The sequence below is a fragment of the Haemorhous mexicanus genome, chromosome 1, assembly GCF_027477595.1.
Source record: "Haemorhous mexicanus isolate bHaeMex1 chromosome 1, bHaeMex1.pri, whole genome shotgun sequence".
Lineage (NCBI taxonomy): Eukaryota > Metazoa > Chordata > Aves > Passeriformes > Fringillidae > Haemorhous > Haemorhous mexicanus.
This window is the reverse complement of record NC_082341.1, coordinates 81,101,105-81,120,958: the sequence shown is the minus strand read 5'-3', so window position 1 is coordinate 81,120,958 and position 19,854 is coordinate 81,101,105. Positions and strand designations below refer to the sequence as shown.

Below are 19,854 nucleotides of genomic sequence, written 5' to 3'. Positions count from 1 at the left end.
TAATTCAATAGCTGTTGTAGTGCTTCACTCCTTCAAAATTCAAGGAGTTTTGAGCCTGTCCAAACTTCGAAGGGCAGTTACAGCTTATCAGTTGAAAAGTTTCTGTTTGTGTGCAGGAACATGGACGCAAACAGACATGAAACTCCACAGGGAACTTAGGTTAGCAGAGTTGCTAACATTAAAAAAAAACTACCTTCAGCTAAGGTCATATGACTTCATAAAACTACTCGTGCTCCACACAGTGACTGTGTACTTACCTCGAAATTCTGAAAACCAGGAGTTAATTGATTAGCTTGCCCCTTTGCTTGTGTGTAGTAAAAGCTGCCACTGTTGGTTATGAATTAAAGGTAAAAGAGGCGGCCAGTAGAAAGCTGCTCAGGTTTTTAGTGATAGTGTCCTGGGTTTTTTGGTTTGGGTGTTCCTTCCCCTTCTGAAAATCAGGATTTGATGTCATGGCTGAAGTCTGGTTTAGCTAAGCACACTGTTAGGGGCAGTGCAGAAATAGGCAGACACAGTTCCTTGATCCTTACCCACAGAGGAAGTGAGAGTGTATGCTCTACAGTAATAACAACTCTGCTGTAAAGGAAGACTAAAAAGGTTTTTTTCAATTTTGCAATTCACACTGGTCTGCAGAGAGTTTTCTACTTTGACTATGTGAAAGTAGCTTTTCTGCTTTGATCATGTGAGAGTAGCTATCTCACATATGCTTACAGTCTTTGCAGGAGTGATCAACAGTGCTTGATGTCTGTGAGATGTTCTCAGAACACTTTTTTTGAAGGAATGGCAGCTGTGTGGGGCAGTGCATTCCAAGAAAATTAATGCAAGAATTAGAATAAAGGTTTGAGTGAAGTTCACGATCAAGTTGATTGCTCTCTGTTGTAGGTTACATAAGCCAGGATTCTATAGCAGCAAAAGGCTGGTTGCAGGAGCCCTACTTTGCAGATGTGTTCTAGTCCTTCAGTTCAGGTCAGCATCTATATAGGTAGGAGTACTTCTGGTACTGCTACTTGGGGATGCCCATAGGATTTTTAATCAGAAAGCTGCAAGCCCTAACTTCATAGAATCATGGAATAGAATATGCTGACTTGGAAGGGACCCACAAGGGTGATCAGGTCCAACTGCTGGCCCTGCACAGGGCATCCCAAGAGTCACACCATGTGCCTGGAAGTGTTGCCCAAATGCTTCTTGAACTCTGTCAGGCTGGTGCTGTGACCACTTCCCTGGGGAGCCCAACCACCTTCTGGGAGAAGAACCTTTTCCTGATATCCTACTTAAACCTCCTTTAGCTCTGCTTCATGTTGTTTCCTTGAGTCCTATCACTGGTCACAAGGGTCACTGGGCACCTCACAGGGTACCTGACCTTCCACTTCCCTTTATGAGGATGTTGAAGACTGCAGTGAGATGTCCCCTCAGTCTCCTCTTCTCCAGGCTGAACAGACCAAGTGACCTCAGCTGCTCCTCATACAGCTTCCCCTTCAAACCCTTCACCATCTTCTTAGCCCTCCTTAGGATTCTCTCTAATAGATTAGTGTCTTTTTTATACTGTACTGCCCAAAACTGCATGGACTTGACAGGTCTTGCTTTTTCTAAACCTGACACTTGGCATGTTTCACATCTTGCCACATACAACATAAAGCAAATCACCAGTTAGCTTGTTGAAAGAGTTGGTATAGTTTGTCTGTATGGCTTGGAAATAGAAATCATGCCTATTTTCGATTGATGGAGAGTCCGTCAAGGAAGAAAATGGGCCTGGCTGCAGAGTGATTTCAGCAAAATGTTGATTGTTTTGCTGTCTGTGTACCATGTCTTCTCTGCTTCCTCAGCAAAACACGCTTCTCTTTTCCCTCTCCCTGAAGGCAGGCGTCTGTTCAGAAACTTCCAGGAAGAAAATGTGGGGGCTAGTTCCAGGTCAGTTGTTTGAAAGCAGAAGCTCAGCTGAAGTAACTTGATAATGAGGAGGAGCCAGATGCCAGCTAGGAATTTGCAGATCTTGTTTTGACCTTCTGCTTCCTCCAGGATTTTGTGTGACTGCTCCAGTCAATTAAAACTTAGGTGTAGGGGCAGTTAATTCAGGGGAGCATCCTGTGAGGACAGCTTTTCTCAAAGGCAAGTAGTATTTCTAGCTTCTCTTACTGCTTGCAAAATTACACAGGCTAAAATGGGACAAAGGGCTCCCCTAGCACTGCAGGGTTATAACCATGCAGCTGTTCTTCTGGGGACAGTGGTGAGATTTGCAGGCCGGGTTAATTCCCTTCTTCTCCTTACTCTTCCCGTATAATTTGCTGATAAAATACTTTGTTTCTTTGCTGATTAAACACTTCCTTTCTTTTATCCTACAACTTTTCAGATACCCCTGCTCTTCTGAAATGGGTATAACTGTAGTACTGCCTCTATTTTGCCCCTTGCTCTTGGTATATAAACTTTACCTTCTCTATCTTCAGCATGATTTTTAGTGCCGTTGTTGGTGAGCTATTTGAAGGACTCCTCTGTAAATGCCTGTATTAACTAAAGGCAAGAATGAGCAAAATAATGTAGGTGAAGATTCCCTTGCTAGTGTGATTAGAAGCATGAGGAAGGTGTGTGTGAACCCAGTGGGATGGTAACACTGGGGGCAAAGTACACAGTTCAAAATGTGTTTGTCTCATTTGTGTCTGAGCATTTTTGTCTGTCTGTAACTTACAGGGCCCTACACAGAGCATACCACACACTTTTCAGCTCACAGCTTTATCTCAACTCTATTTTTGGACCGTACTTACAAGATGCCTGTTAAATCACACTGCTGAAAAGACAAGGATGTAAAATGCTGGGGTATCACAGAGACGTAACTCCTCTCCCTTTCCCATTTCCCCCTTTTTTTTTTTTCTCCTAAGCACACAAATAAAAACCACTATTTCCTGGGTCTTGATGAGCACTCAGTTGGCACCATGAATGGTAGACACTTCTGAGAAGAGACCTGTGGTTCTTTATTTCTTTTGCACTCAGTGTAAAAGCATCCTTTCCATATTATACCCGCTTTGTTTCCTGTCAGTGTTTCCTTTACATTTAATAGAATGTAGTGATGTCAGGCAGCTCAGAATCTGCACCAGGAACTTCTTGAACACATGCTATGGTGAATTGTTAGCCTGTGTTTATGCTGGATTGTCCATTTCCTGAGAGCAGTATGAATTTGTGATTTAGAATTCTATTAGTCATTTGTTCTGTTTGTTTAATACTGATTGTCTTGACAAAACTTTACAAGCTAAATGGAAGCCTGCTTGCTTTGAAAGTGTTGTCTGTAAAGCAAAACTTTAGAGGGATCACTGAAGAGTGTGGGCAGAGAGGGCTTAGTGAATGCTATTTCTACATTAACTCTGCCTTCAGATTTGCACAGTGGGTGCAATGGCTGAAATAGGCCACCTTGCACCACCTAATTACTGCTGATAAAATATGAGGATTACTGCCCTTGTTAGCAAAGTCCTCTATGATGGTCATTGACTACTTAGCTTTTGAATCAGTGTGGAAACGTGATGGCATTATTTATTTGTATTGTGGGCATCCTCATCTTTAGAAGGGGAAAAGAAATACATTGGTCTTGTTCAGAGTGCTTCAAACAGTATGTGTGCCATGATCCTAAGCATGGGGTTGGTTGTATGAAATAGCATGGGAAAAGCTATAATTCTTACTGGCTGTTCGTGGCTGTTCTTTGGAGGCACTATTAGTGAAACCTCTTGTCTGAGGCAACACACAGTTTTGACCCCTTGAAACTAGTTGTTTTTCCTATCAAGTAGAGGGAATCTTAGGAGCTAGTGACTTCAATCTATTTCATGATTATAACAATACTGACACAGCCGCAGCAGTGCCGTATTGTGAGCTTGCTGTATTTTTTATTTATTCTCACTTAAATTCCCAGTAAAAGAGATAAGGTTTATCATCTGTTCTGAAGGGAGATGGACTGGCTTTCCTTGTAAAACAGTTATAAATGTGCCATGTTGAATCTTAATCCTTTGTGTGATGGTGTTTAGAAAGATGGTGTTTTAATAGTGGAGTTTTGCAACCTTTTTTAATGCTCAGATTTCTGTTTGACAAAGTCCTACTACTTCAGGGTAACTTTTGAATGTTGTTAACTGACCTGGATGAAAATAAGGTGGTAAATCTGTTTTCTTAGAACTTCCCTAGTGGATGAAGAAACAAACATTAGATGATCTCCACTGCTTTTAATAATAAATGAACACAGAGTTTCAGAGAGAAGCTGGGAAGAGCAGAGCTGAGATGCACAAGAGCAGAAAAGAGAGGTAGCTGAAAGTAAGCAATTTCTCTGGCTGGACTGTCAGGAAAACCTGAAGTTTCTTTAAAATTTCAGATCACTTAAAAGAAAGTGAAGAGCAGAGGAAGGTGATGAGACATGTTGGGCATGAATCAAGTAAAAAGGAAATGAAGGGAACTTGTTAAGGATTTTGTGTGATGGGAAGCCTGGTTTTGTGTGTTCAGAGGGAAAACCACTCACACTGTTTAAATAGAGACTGTGTGATATTTAGAGCACATGGAAGATGAAAGGAGCTTCAAGCAATGGCTAAAAGCCTTGTCCTGTCTATCTTCCTGAATACTTTGGTCGTCAGCTTTTCTGTTTTCAGTGTTACCCCTGGCACTTGAGTTTCTGCATGTTTTCACTTTATCAGAGGTAGCTGTGAGCAGGTTTAGGGATTACAAATAGCTACCTTAATTATTTGTTGTCTCCCGTCATGACGTGATGTAAAACTCAAACACTTAGTGATTCAAGTGGAATTTTTTTGCAGAGCACCTTTAAAACAGGAAGTAACTCACTGGTGCCGCAATTTTAATATTCATTGCTTGATGTGTCCATTTCTTTATGGCATCATGTGAGCGGAATGGAAAAAATCCTTCATGAGTGATTGTAGCAAACTACAGAAACTTTATCCAAATGATTTAACTTTTCTAATCTCCCCAGTTCTGCTTTTTTTCTAGAAGGCTTGTTTTCCTGGAATTTCTCTGGTCATTTAACTGTCTCACTAACTTTGGGGCTGTTACAGCCACTTGAAAAGGGGTAGTTGCATCTTTCTTGTGCTGACAACAAATGACTTGGGTTAAATATTTATGCACTTAGATACTTGATTGCTAATGCCCATTAAGTCAGGTCCTCTTTTTGTTGTGTCTTGCTGCATAAATAGGTACTTTCTTCTCATTTAGCACCATTCACATGAGTTTGCCCTACTCCTGAAATCATAGAACACTCAAACTAAGCCATACTTGTTTCTTGATACCTATAATTTTGCTTTCCCAATGAACTGCAGTTTTTGGTGCTAAAACTGCTGCAAATTCTGGAAAAAAATTGATATTGGATTATTGGCTTGAGGGATGTTTTAGACTTTTCTGAAGTAACTTGTGCATCAAATCTGTATGAACTCAGCCCACTTTGGTAATGAGGATTGTAAAGCACTACACTTGTTTTGTGTTAGCCTTAAAACCAGTTTTGTACCCTAACTAAAAGGAATATTTTATATTTCAGATAGGCTTTGCAGTATGATTTGGAAAATACACTTGTGTGGACAGACAAGGAGCACTTACTGTTGTGATACATGTGTTTAAAAACCCCAAAACTTTTTTAGCTACCTTTCTTAGGACATCCTGCAGCGAAGAATAAAATCCAGAATTAAAATGTGAAAACTGAAATGTAGCTGAAGAATATCAGCAAGCAAATTTAGTTCTGACATTGCAGTAATGTTATAATAAAGTATGCTTTTTGATTTTGCTGGATTCACTGAGTACCCAGCCTTTTGTGGTAAGTGCTTCTCAGTTGTCTGGCAGAGCTCAAAGGTGCATGTGGCCTGGATGCTTCCTGCCCACAGAAGGATAAAGCTGGCTTTCTTGTAAAAGGGATCAAGACTGGCATAATTGTATGATCACGTGGCTCTTGATGTGTGAATTATTACTTGATGCACTCTGAGGAATTAAAAAGGTGTACCAGATCCACATTTTCCTTTAAAAGGAGATAAAAACTTATTAACTTTTTCTGTTTCACAGGTAGTGTTGATGGAGTACCTTCAATAAGGCAGGGGCACGTACCCATAGTGTTGCATGCACTGGTTGAAGAGCTGTAGCAGTTCTCAAAGAGGTTCTTTTGGATTGTTTGCCAAAATCTAAAATCCATGCTAAGATAGCCTGTGTCTGAACCAAGTCTAATTTGACCATTGTAGTTGATCAACAATGAACAACTTGAGTTCACTACTTCAATCATCAGTGCAACATTGGAAAGAAACTGTTTTCTGTTGTGTAATGGGTAATTGAACATGGTCTCCTTCCTTTTTCCTCCAGATTATTTCAGACCTTGAGTCTTGGAATGATGAGCTCTCTCAGCAGATGAATGACTTTGACACTGAAGATCTTACAATAGCAGAACAGAGGCTCCAGCATCATGCCGACAAAGCCCTGACCATGAATAACTTGACCTTTGATGTCATCCACCAAGGGCAGGATCTGCTGCAGTATGTCAATGAAGTGCAGGCATCTGGTAAGATGGCTCCTTTGTGCTATTCCAGGCTTTCTAATTATCCAGTTGTCTCTCCATGGGATGTGTGAAAATAACAGGGATGCTGGTTAACTGTAAACTGGGGACATGGGAGCTCCTTTATACTCAAATCATTCAGTGGTGTTCATAACAACATACTGGCACATAAATGTCATCAGAGTTGGTAGCACTTGAAGGTGAAGCTGTTTTTAGAGAAAGGGATTTCACTCAGGATGTCTGTAAAATTAGAGTAAACAAGGGAATGTTAATTTTATAGGTAGTCAGATCAATGCAATCAAGCAAAGATTGTCAGCTTTCAAGTAATGTCTTCCTTTTTTGTTCCTTATGCCCCTGCCCCTTCATTTGATATTTTTCACTGTGTATGATTGCATAGGGTAAGTATCAGATTTTAAAAACACCCCCATGTTGCACTTCTTTAGAGTGCAAACCCCTATACTCATGTAAGCAAATCCTCCAAGGATTAGGTTGAACTTGGAGAAGGAACTAGAAAATAAAGCATAGAGCAGTGGAAATGGGCAGTTTGTCTCGGAAGCTTTGCGAGTCATTCCTATGTGACCATCCCGACTGCAGGTGTGGAGCTGCTGTGCGACAGAGACGTGGACATGGCCACTCGCGTGCAGGACCTGCTGGAGTTCCTGCACGAGAAGCAGCAGGAGCTGGACGTGGCGGCCGAGCAGCACCGCAAGCACCTGGAGCAGTGCGTGCAGCTGCGCCACCTGCAGGCAGAGGTCAAGCAGGTATGGCCACCCTGGCAGCCGTGCCCTCCCGGGGAGCTCTGCTCCCAAAAACACGCGCGGGAAACCACCTCCTGCTGCATAAAGTATCTCGATGGGAGCACGGCAGGACTTTGGTCACCTGAGATACTTCATCTTCTGTTAACATCAAGGGAATTTTTTTAACTTGCATCACTGCTCAATCTTGCTGCGTGGATCTAGAGCAGAAGTCCTGTGGGAGCAGCTGAGAGAGCTGGGGATGTTTAGCCTGGAATAAAGGAATCTCAGGGGGACTTTATCACTCTCTGTATCAAAGTAGGAGTTGGATTCTTTACTGGGTTAACAAGTGATAGAACAAAGAAGGAAAGTCCTCAAGTTGTACCACAGAAGGTTTAGATTAGATATTAGGAAAAATTTCTTCACTGAAGGGGTTTTTAAGCACTGGAACAGGACTGATGGAGGTACCATCCCTGAAGATATTTAAAAGACATGTAGATGAGACACTGAGACACACGCTTTAGTGGTGGACTTGGCAGTGCAAGGTTAACAGACTTGATGGTTGGTTTTTTCCAACCCAAGTTATTCTGATATTCCGTAGATACAAGTCAAGTATTTGAAGTATAGAGTGATTTGAGCTAATGTTAAACCCATGCTTTTACCATCTATATGGTGATGAACAACAGTGCTCAGTCAAAGGCTCTGCACACTGACCTAATACTTCTGGGTCTGTTATTTGAAACATCTACAAACAGTGATAAAATAATATAGAAGAAAAACAGTTTTGCTTCTCCTGGCAATAAAGTAGCAAGTTTTGAGGTCTTGATCTGATACACACATAAACCTTTGGTGATTTGAGATATGAGCAAAGCGACTGAAGTAGGTGAGAGTTTAAAAATGAAACAAGGCAATAGAAAAGGTAAGAGTTTTTTTATCTTGCTCACACTTGGCAGCATCACAGAAGTTTGCTTTAGTCTGTTGTATTACTGTGTCCCAAAATGAGACTGAATGACAACTCCCAAATTGCTAAGTAATATGAAAGGGGTCCTACTAGGACTAGGAGAAGTGAGTAGAAGGTTCCCAAAGTATTTTCAGGCAGTGGTTGGTTGCTCTACAGTAGCAGATGTTAAGTTTCTGTGTGGTCTTGAATTAAAGGAATGCCAAAAACTGATAGTTGTCTGCTGTCAGTGCAATATAGACATCAATCAAATACTTGATGTTCTATTTCAAGGCTTTGCATACTCTACTGAACTGTGCTGTATCTGCCTTAGCACTTACTCAACTTGGTAAGTGCAGATTCCAAGTTCCTCCTTCCATGTGAGTAATGGTTGAGATAAAGGTGTTGCAGATCAGGCTAGTTTCTGTAGTCAGTAGCATTTTAATTGAAGATGAAGGAAAAGAGTGCACATCTGCAAAGGAAGGAAAAATTAAAAGAAATAATGCCAGCTGAGGCACTCTCATCCCTTTATGGTATGTCAGTGGGTTTGGGTGGGATGGATTAGTAAGAAAAAAATTGTTAATTTCCATGATACTGAAATAGTATTCAGTAAAAGAACAGAATACAGCAGTTTGCTAGTATTTCAGAGAAACACTAAACAGTTATTTATATTGCATTCTCCCACAATAAAGTGAGTGCTGTGCTCCGCCGGCTTTGTTTGTATGCAAGTTAAATGTTACAAAAAAGATGCGTTTAAACCTGTGTTTGAAACAAATGTTCTGTATTTTGGCACAAACAGGCAGATGATGAACATCATGGATTTTAGAGGAATGCCCCTATTGCACATAGTGATTAGAAATCACTGTGTGATTACAATCACTCTGTGATTTGTAGATCATTCTTTAAGAAATTTCTAACTTTTTTGACCCACTACTAGCCCTGAGTGAAACTGAAGATTTAGATTCTTAAGAAAGTACTGGAAAAGCTTATCTTATAATAAAAGGTATAAGTAGTACGTAAACATAGCCAGCTGTCTTTTCTTGGTAGCCTGGGATTTGGAAGAAAAAAGCATATTCTATTTTCTATTTCTAAAACACCCCTCTCTCAAGAGGGGTTTTATATTGAATTAAATGGCATAATATGTGTGAACTTACAGACAATCATACATGAACATGTAGCTTACAGAAGGTTCGTGTATTACTTTTCCAGATTTTACTATACAGATTCACCTGCACTACTTGCCCAGCCTGAGGCCTGAAAATTGAATAGAACTCAATCTGAATGTTAATACATTGTCTCACAGGATTTCTTTTGAGCCCTTTGGAATGCTTTGAGGATGGTAACTCTTGGTTTTGAAATTACAGTTGCCTTTTCATAAAACCACATCTGATTTATTTTTATTTTTATTAAACAAGATTAAGGAAGCATGATCTTCTCCTCTCTCTTCTGCACTAGGAAAAACTTTATAGGTCAGCAGGTCACAGTAGGTGCTTTACCTGAGAGTAAAATGAAGTGGTAAACCTCCTCTTCAGTCTGTTTGTTTGTGTTTTGTTGCCTGTAGCAGTGAACACATGGTTTCCCTGTTCAATTACTGTGATTTTCGGTTAGATTTTATTGTTGATGAACTGGGTGTAAGCATATTTATTATGTAGATGGTATACTGTCTGCATAGCAAGAATTCTAACAGTATTTCCATTTAAATTCTTCCTGCCAAAGCAACATTACTGCTCTTGTATTTTCACACACACACACATTTATATAAAATACATAAAAATATGTAGCTTGTAGTCATGTGAAGAGGTTAGACTGGAACACTGCAGGAATTCAGACAAATACTTGCAAAGATTCTCTTCCATACTAGGTAGCGAAACCTTGTGCTTAATGATTTTTTATCAAATAAGCAGAGAGAGTAGACAAAAACATTCAGTATTGCTTCTTCCTTAACTATTGTGCCTGTTCTGCTTTGTGGCACTGAAGGTTTGTATATCAAGCCTCAGGACTAGGAGGAAACACAGGAGCCAGAAGACGAACAGAGGTTTAAAGAAAACCTGCAAAGAATTTCCTTGTCAACTTGATGTGTAATAGGTGCAGAAAGGGCAATAGCAGATAGCAAATTACAGTGTAGAAAAACCATGGAAGACAGGGAGAAGAGAATGCTGACTGAAGTAAAAGAGACAGCTGTATATGGGGAAAGCAACATGGAAAGGAAAATGTGAGCACTTTCTTGCAGGGCAGAGACATATGAGTAGGTGGAGGCAGAGTAATATTTATGAGAATGTCTGTCTCATGCAGAACTCCAGCTGCATGTTTGCCAGACAAACCTTCTTTATTAATCACCTAACATACAGCTGTTGGATTACTTACTGCTACAATCACTCCCACGTACTCACTGTGTAGAGTGAATGCTTTACTGTGCTTAAGGTCAAAATCCCTACCAAGCTTCAAAGCCAATCCAGTTGGTTTCAGTATGCTCATGAAGCCTTTTCAGTGCAATGTTTTCTGATGTTCTGATCATGGTGTATGTTCTTGGATATATAACTATGTATTCATATATGTACAGTGGTGTACAGATACTTCAGCCCTCAAGAGTACCTTAGCTGCTTTGTGTTTTCACTGGCAAATCTTTTAGCTTGGTGCTTGAGCTCTGACTATCCCAAAATGCTACTCAGGAAGGGTATCCTGGCACTCCATTTAGTGCCATATGGGTATGAAAACATAGCTAAGACAGCAGACTGAAGCAGGTTGTCTTGTGATCATGTTTAGTTACAGTCAAAAATCTGTCCAAGAAACTAGTCCTAAATCAAGCATTTATTACAGATCTACCTATCTGACCTTTTCAAGTGTCCCAAGTGACTCAAATTCTGTCTCTTTTCCACACCTTTGCTGGTGCTTTTCTAGCCTGTTGAAGGCTGTGAGGGGAAAGATGGGGGTTGTGATCCACTCAGACAGGGAGGTGGTGGGAACGTGAACATGCCAACAAACCCTGAAGGCGGCACCCCTGGAAGGAGAACAGGCTCTCTATTTCCTAATGCTTATATTTTCCCTTGAGTCAGAGCAGAAGGAATGGGAGAGTACTGCTGGCTAATTTCCTCCTGTGAGTTTCACCAGCTTGTGTACTTGCACCCTGACCTGCACCAAGCAGGAGGGCAAGTCTTTGTGTTTGAAATGGCATGTTCTGTTCTAGCTGTTGCTGCTGTAAATAATGGGATGCCAAGTCAAGAGGAGCTTTCAATTGGTGCTACTTAAGCATTCTCCTTCATTAACATTCTCTGAAGAAGGCTAGATATATAAGAACCCTAAAAAGGTGTGTTTTGTTACACCATGCATGGAAAAATTACTTTTTAAGGTAGAGAAGGATAACTTCAAGACAAAATAAAAATATAAAAGGAATTTGAAAAAAAAAAAAATCATCTGCCTCTGTGTTCTTGCAGGCAATTTATTTGTCCATGTAAAGTTTCTATCTGCAGTCTCTTGGACCCATTTGCTTCCCTCAGAAGCTGCTGTTTTTCCTACTCCCGAGGCTTACCCAGGCTTTCTCCCTGAGTGTTAAAAATCCCCAGATGTCTTAGCAGCTTAGGAACTCCCAGTTTCTTTCACAGTCCCTTTTGTGTGCCTCCAGACTGTGATCTGCAGGTGTCACCTTTGCAGTAGGAGAGGTTGTTCCAAAGCTGGAGCCATCTTCCCCTTACTTGCAAGGCTGCACCTGACCCAGTGCTTTCTCCCCAGAAGACCAGAATGTGCACCCAGTTACACATCTGGCATGCCCTTCCCTCCTACATTGTAGACTTACACTTTTCTACAGGCTTGCAGAATTTATATAGGAGAATACAAATACATGCTGTCAGGGTGGAAAAAACTTGTTACCTATTCATTGTGCAGACAGAAATGGCAGAACTTGCATTAATATGCAACAGTGTCACAGTCTGGATAAGTGTAAGTGAGAGGGTGAGATTGTGGTGCAGATTTGAGGGAACGGATGTTGTGTCAGGATGGCTTGACCTCAATGGCTTCAAACTGACACATTAGAGTGTACTATGGATGTAGACCCACATGTGCCTTTCAGGTTGTGAGGAATTGCGTTTTATAGGTCATTGTCTTGGGTTCTGGCCATGTTTGCTGACTGCAAATGCAGTCATATAATTCTGATCACTTAGTGCATTAACGCTATAATTGGTAGTGTCACATGTGGATCACTGGATGAGAATATTTAGTGTTAAGAACTAACTGATTTGGTAGTTAATATATTTATTAGCAGCGATTAAAGGTCTAAAATCAATTAGTAGGAAGAAGTTAGAAAAACTGGGGAAGTTCAAATCAGCTGGCCCTAAAGAAATTCACTCTGGAATACTTAGAAAGTTGCCATTGTTTCCAAACATGAGGAGATTGGATGAGATTCTGGAGGCCTGAAACTCAACATCTACTTCTCAAAAGTGGAAAAGGACTAGCTGAGGGAAGATTATAGGTCAGCTAGTTTAACACAGTTCCCAGGAAAAATATTGAAACAAGTAGATCATTAAACTTGAACAGTGACAAAAGGAGAAAAGGCTAACCCAGGTCAATTAATCATAGCTTTCCATTGATAACCCCCCCCCTTTTTTATCTGACAAGGCAACAGCTCTTCTGGGAGGGGTGGAAAAGCAGTGTCAAAACTTTTAAAATAGTGCAGCTCAGTGTGTCTGGCCCTAACTTACTATGAGAATGTCATATGAGACTAAATTACCAGGAATGATAACTTGCTGAAAAAACATACTCAGTAACAAAACTTATTAAGGGACTCAGTAGATTGGAAAACAGATTAGAAATATTTTAAGAAGTTGTGTTTGTCTGTATTTGGATACTACTAATTCATGTTCTCAGTCAGAAAATCTATGTGTTAGCAATTATGCTATTGAATTTGAAGTTAAAAGCAGGAGCACCTGGGGTTTTGAAAAGGGGTTTTGAGTTCATCAGAAGATGCTGGATTACAGTTCAGAATTATCTTGATGGGAGAATGGGAGAACTGTGCTTTAAGAAGGATATGAGTTTGAATAGTGAAAAATACAGAGCATGATGTACTGGAAAGAATGATCAGCTGAATAAATACAGGGGTAATTACTGGCTGGGCAGCAGTTCCATAGAAGAGTTCTACAGATGACGGTGAATAACCTGAATTATGTCCCATTTTACTCAGTATTTGAAAAATTATGACCAAGTCATGGTTATCAACTGGAGAGAGCTCATAAAAGAGCAGTGTTCTAGAAAAAGAAGGTGACTGACTTCACATGGAAGAGATTGAAGAGACTGTGGTCAACAGCATAAGGGGAGTCTAAAGGAGGGAATCAGATAATGTTCTGATGGAGAGAGGAGAGGGAAAAACAAAGCTGATACAAAGAAGGAGAAAATGTCCTTTTTTTCTTTTTCTTTTATTTTGGGGAGGGGTCTAAAAAGTTGCATGTTCCTGCTGTTGATAAGGAGCATATAAAGTGGCCTCCTGAGGTTTCTGCCCAGCTATGGATTCTTCCAGTTTCACTGGACACATCAAAGAAGGCACATTCTGAAAAATTAAAATCTTTAAGCAGTTAAAAGGGCACTCAATGATCACATTATTCTCAACACTACTGTTCAAAATTATATGCATACTTTTTACTAAGCTATAGATCTTTAATTTGCAGTACTGACACTGGCTTTCAGGCAACTATTACTTGTAACTTGTTCCAGCTTTTCAGGTGACAGAAGCAGTTTTCAGAAGCACAACCTTTTTCAGAGTATGAACTGAAGCCACAAGCATGTAGTAGTTGACTGCAAGCTGTGAGTTGATAGCTCAGTGAAATTGTACTGAATGTCATTCACTGTGCTTACTCAATATAAAATTCACTCTAGTATGTAATTAACAAATTATTTAGTTATCAATTCCAGTGCTGATGTGACCTTAAATGTTTTTGCCCCCACAGTAGTGCTTTTTTGCTGGTTGGCAGTGGAATTGTGTATTTCATGGTCTTCTCTTTTGTTACAGGTTTTGGGTTGGATTCGAAATGGAGAGTCAATGTTAAATGCTGGGCTCATCACTGCTAGCTCTTTGCAGGAGGCAGAACAGTTACAGAGGGAGCATGAGCAGTTTCAACATGCAATAGAGGTAAAAGCACCATTTTAGTGACCATGGCCTTGTAGTTACAGTTCTCTGTAAATAGCACTCTTGGATTCATGCTACAGTATTTTCAGTTTAGGAAAAGCTGTTGAACTCATGGCAAAGAGACAAAACACTTACTGAGAAGCTGGTGTTTGTTCTTATATATTTTGAAGCTGCAGTTCCAGGTGAACATCTTCTCAGTGCCTTTTTGCATCTTTATCAAGTGGTTGCTGTTCACAGCAATTTTGCTGAAAATAGTGTTTTCATTTGTTATTCCTTTCCTAGAACATAACTTGTAATTCTAAATGTAAAAAAAATTAAGACTAAATGGACCAGGAAGTGGCAATTTTGTGTATTCTGAGGTCAACCTTTAACATTTCCATTTTTGTTTGAGAGTAGGTTTCAGTGAAACTTCTATGTGGTGGTGTGTCAATCCCCCTGCCATGGCTTCAAGCTAAACTTATCTGATTGGTCATATGGCTGCCAAAAAATAGGCAAGGTTCTTAAGATTGATTGAATTGCAGTATTATTTACTTACATGCACTACTGAGTAACTTAGTGCTAATATTAGCAATATTATGATTGTTTGGGTAGACTATTTTCAGAACTACTCTGCCTTGCAGTAACTCTTTAATGTTCTTTTCCTGTTTGGTATAATTTTATGCTTCCCCTCTCTTGATTTTTTTTTCTTTTAATTAAAATTTGCACTGTATGCCCCTCATTTCGAGGAGCTTTGGTAACTCTGAAGTATAAAAATTATGAGACCTCTAGGTGTTTGTGAGTTTAAGAATAAATTATGAGGAAGCTTAAAAATCTGTGTTTCCTAGGCCATTCTTTACTCAGATATAATACTTAGTAGTATTTAACCCCTTAATATTATTACATTACTTGGTTTTAGGCAAGTATTTTTCTGCCCAGAGAAATACAGTTTAAAAAAATTGCTTGCAGTCAATAGACAGTTGTCCTTTTTATTGGTCTGCATTCCTGCACCTTTCTTTGCTCACTACTGATGTGCAAAAGACTGAAGTTAAAGCTGTAAAGATTGCCAAAATAAAACAGATTTTTGTCATCTTCTTTATTCTCACTGTGAAGGGAAAGAAAATCAAACTGAAATTCATAATTACAACAACATGTAATGCAGCATAGATATATCACATGTAGCTTTATGCCAGACAGTTACTATTTGTTAAGAACTGCTATTTAGTGTTGATTTGATGATAAATCTCTACAGGGTTCATTTCCTTTGTATTTGCATGGAGAAGTCATACAGTAACTAGTGTCAGACAGTCATTTTCAGTTGATGGGTGTTTGTGCATGTACAGAAGTGTCATTGACACAGTGGAAATGTGAGCCTATGAGGTCTCCAAGTAAATGAACTGAAGTGCTCCACTGAACTCCTGACTTTTCACCTCTTGTCAGAAAACACATCAGAGTGCCCTGCAGGTTCAGCAGAAGGCAGAGGCAATGCTGCAGGCTAACCACTATGATATGGACATGATCCGGGAGTGTGCAGAGAAAGTCGCTTCCCACTGGCAGCAGCTGATGCTGAAGATGGAGGATCGCCTCAAGCTTGTGAATGCCTCTGTTGCCTTCTATAAAACTTCTGAGCAGGTACAGAAATGCAGAAGGTCTGCCTTGGTTAATTCCTCAGTGTGGCATAAAACAGCATTACTTGAAAAAATGGTTGATGAGGTTTGGTTATGTTTACTCATTTGATGGCTAGTTCTGGTTTTTGTGTGGGAGTCAGAGAAAAATCAGTTTAATCTAATTGTCCACAGAAAAGTTTGGGGGGAGGTTGGCAAGGCTGCCTTCTCTGCAGCCATAACTTAAGCCCATCCAGAGCTATGCAGTCAGAGAGGCAGAGAAAGATGAACAATTTTAGGGACAGCCACTGAGCACTTCCACATAAGCAGGCCAGTGCTGGCAAACCTACAGCCAAAGTTTTTTTTGCCTTAAGTCCCAGTCAAAACGTGTCAGAAGCTAGGGGGTATATATAAGGAGTAGATGGGTTTTCTTTTTTTGAGGCCTGAATTTTGATTTTTTTGCCTTACTGAATTAGCCTTCTTTTCCTGAAAGGTGTGCAGTGTGCTGGAAAGCCTGGAGCAAGAATATAAGCGAGAAGAAGATTGGTGTGGGGGAGCAGACAAACTGGGCCCCAACTCTGAAACAGATCATGTTACTCCCATGATAAGCAAACACCTGGAGCAGAAGGAAGCATTTCTGAAGGTAAGGTTGGGGATTTTTTGTGGTCTCCTGTGTCTTGGGAAGCATGCAGGCAAACAGCTCTAACAGTGCTGACGTGGCTGTGGGAAGCAACAATGCCCGTTCCAAACTACAGGTGTGTCCCCAACTGCAAGGATGTGGGAAGTGGTGTGTTAACTGCTTCTGACAGTGATTAAGAGAATACTGCCAAGTGCATAAAATTGTAGCCAGTTTTATAAATACATTTCCTGTTGAACTTGAGTAGATGTCAGATCTCCCAGTGTGACTGAAGAGGAGTTGGAAGTCACTGCTTTGAGCAGCTGTCATTCTAAAGAATGCTTAGAGGCTGCTGCTTTGGAAGAGAAGTGAAAGTCACACAGTGCCATTGCTGCCTGTGCATCAGAGCAGCTCTCAGATGTACTGGGACAACAGAGGAATACGGAAGGAGGAAATGGGTAGACAGGCATCTGGGAGTAGTTGGGTTTTGTGTAATAGCCTTCAGATAAATGAAAGATTTTTGTTCCAACTAATGTCCTAGTGAAGAAGATTATTGATCATACTGAATTTAATGTGCAGCATGTGCTTGCAGAGCAGTATAACTAACTTTGTTATCAAAGGCATTTTCCAGCATCACCATGAAAGACTGCTAAGAGCATAAAATTTATTTGTTAGAAACCTTCTTGTTCTCATTACACAGACTACAACACTCAAAAACATATTAACAGAACTCAAAGTATACAGCCTAACAGATCCTTCTGCAGCTGTCATGAATTACTAATCTTTGTTTTAAAATGGTATGAGAAATGACTTAGTATCTTTGCTGCTGTATCAAACCATTCTACCTTCATCTAACCTATTGAAGTAGCATTCCATAATTTGCATGTTAAAAATGAAGCAGACAACCCATATGTAGTATTTGATATTTGTTAAGATGAAGATGACAACTGAGCTGAGTGCTTGCAATATACTGGCAAGGACTGAAATTTCTCAAGGCCTTGCCTTCATATTTTAAGAGCAGGTATTACTATTTTAGCATTTTTGGTTTCACTTCAGCAAAACATTCGCTTTTTGTTTAAAGTACTAATGGATGTTTCGGAATATGGGTACAAAAGCATGTGCAATGTTTACACAGTAAGCACCTTCTGGTGGCACATGGCACATACACTAAACAAACTTCTCTGTGATCTGAGTCATGCTGAAAGCCCTAGAGCAGATAATTGCTTTTCAGGTACTTCAGAAAAGAGGAATAGCATTTTCTTTATTTATTTTATTTGTATTTGTTTATCTGCTTTGTTTTTTCTCTGCCAGGTAAGCTGTAACTGCTGTTAGGCGGAATATCTATTTTAATAGTTGGGTTGGCTTGGCTTACTTGTAGAAAAGATTCAACATGCAATGCTTTCCAAAACTGAAGAGGGTGACAAATGTACAAAAAGAGAGTTAGGAAGATCTTTAATTTCTTCTGCATGTTTATTTGTGCATTTTCAAATAAAGTTGTACCTCTGACTCTCTAGGCCTGCACACTGGCTCGGAGGAATGCTGATGTCTTCCTGAAATACCTGCACAGGAACAGCGTCAACATGCCAGGGATGGTGACACACATCAAAGCACCTGAACAGCAAGTGAAAAGTAAGAGGCTTCTTGTTCTCTTTCTTCTCACTGGAATATGATCATCATGTGCTGCAGTATGTGTGGATAGGGTAGTGAAGCCTGCCCAAGTGGAAAGAGTTCTGTCAGGCTTAACGGGAAACAAATTGCTTGCACACTTTGAAGGTGCTGACAGTCTTCAAAGTCTCTTATACTCAAATGAAGTTGCTTGGAATTCTTTTATCTGCTACTTACACCTAATCTTCTTTCTATTTGAGACCCAAATGTGTTGCTTTTATTGAGACAACGAGGTAGTAAACTTCCACATGATAAGGTTTGGTCTGAAGCCAAATGGGAGCTGCTCAGCGTAAGCTTATTCAATGTGTTGGTGTCAGGCATTCTGCAAGCTCCCTGGGAGTGCCACAGTGATATGAGGATATTGCTTGTACGATGTCCTTGAGCTCTTCAGATAGTTTGAATCAGTGTTGAGGAACTTCATGTACTATGGGATAACTTACATCATGTTTAAACTGGATGTGTGGACAGGTAGTAGCTGAGGTGAAGCTGGAAAGAGCTACTACGTGAGGCTTGGCTTTTGCTGAGATTAATAATACATAGTACAGCTTTAAGGGGTAATAAGCACTCTAGGGAATGGAGAGAGAGAGACCTGTAGGGCTTTGAGGGACAAAGTGCAAAAATCAATAAGGTAGGCATAACTGCTGGGTGTGGTAGCAGAACAGAGATCAGAGAGATTCAGAAGTAAATACTGCATTTTAATAATTTAATTGCCAGTCATATTCTGCTCTATGCATTTTGAAGCTGTGACTGGGCACTCTGGCCACACTACAGTCTCAAAACAAGAGAAGTCTAATTGCTAATTAAATGCTGTTTGTACCTACCCAAAGGGGAGTCATGCATATGATGTAGCCAGACTCAAGAGGAACATGGCAGTAAGTCCAGAAAAACAGTTGCAGCAAGGAAAATTCTGAATGAGAGAAAGTGTTAGAGCAAGATGGATTAGAGCAGGTAGCCCAGAGAGGTAATAGGATCTGTACCCCTAAGAATTTAAAACTTAGTTGAACAAGCTCCTGGAAAACTTTGAAGTTAGTGGTGCTTTGAAGAGGAGATTAAAACAGATGGCCTGCAGAGGTCACTTCCACCCTAATTTACTTGATGACTGTATTAGAAAAGGACATGTTCACTGGTTCACTTTAACTACAAGGGGTAAACAGCTCATTGTTTTTCTTCCGTCCCCAACATTTCTAGAACTGTACAAAACAAAATCTCAACACAAATACCAGCAGTATCAATAACTGAAGCTGACATTGTCACTTAGTTCGCTTTTCAGTAAGAAACAAAACAGAGCAGAAGAAAGCAGGAAGTTGTAGCTACCACACTTACTGAATATAAGACAATTTTTTTAAAAATTCAGTTTTGAAATCTGTATAGGAACAGTCATTCTGATAAAGATAAATGTGCTTATATGAGGAAAAAATATAAAGATCTCAACGAATGTCCTTAAGAGTAATAATTACATATCAGAACCATAGAGTTACACATGTTCTGCTTACATTTAAAATTCTGGATGAGTGATACATGTTTAAAAAGGAACAAAAAACCAACAGAAATCCCCAAGTAGAAAAAAATAAGCTGTTTCCTCCATAAATCATGTAATATATTCTTCTGAGAATTAAACATGAGTTAAGATAGAGATAGTAGGGACTCCTTCCTGTTAGGTCTCAATGGTGTGATGGTAGCTGACCAAATGACAAAGAAATTCAGTCTGTTCTTC

The 19,854-nt window shown here is 40.0% G+C and overlaps 1 protein-coding gene across 2 annotated transcripts in view; it reads left to right on the top strand.

Moving 5' to 3' along the window:
• The window catches only part of TRIO (trio Rho guanine nucleotide exchange factor), a 245,029-nt gene that overhangs the window by 123,250 nt on the left and 101,925 nt on the right, over positions 1-19,854 (top strand). For both annotated transcript variants that reach the window (XM_059854645.1, XM_059854652.1), the window contains exons 14-19: positions 6,310-6,505; positions 7,094-7,260; positions 14,163-14,282; positions 15,696-15,887; positions 16,353-16,502; positions 17,990-18,104. In XM_059854645.1, coding sequence (XP_059710628.1) covers positions 6,310-6,505; positions 7,094-7,260; positions 14,163-14,282; positions 15,696-15,887; positions 16,353-16,502; positions 17,990-18,104 — 940 coding nt within the window. The remainder of the gene's footprint in view (positions 1-6,309; positions 6,506-7,093; positions 7,261-14,162; positions 14,283-15,695; positions 15,888-16,352; positions 16,503-17,989; positions 18,105-19,854) is intronic.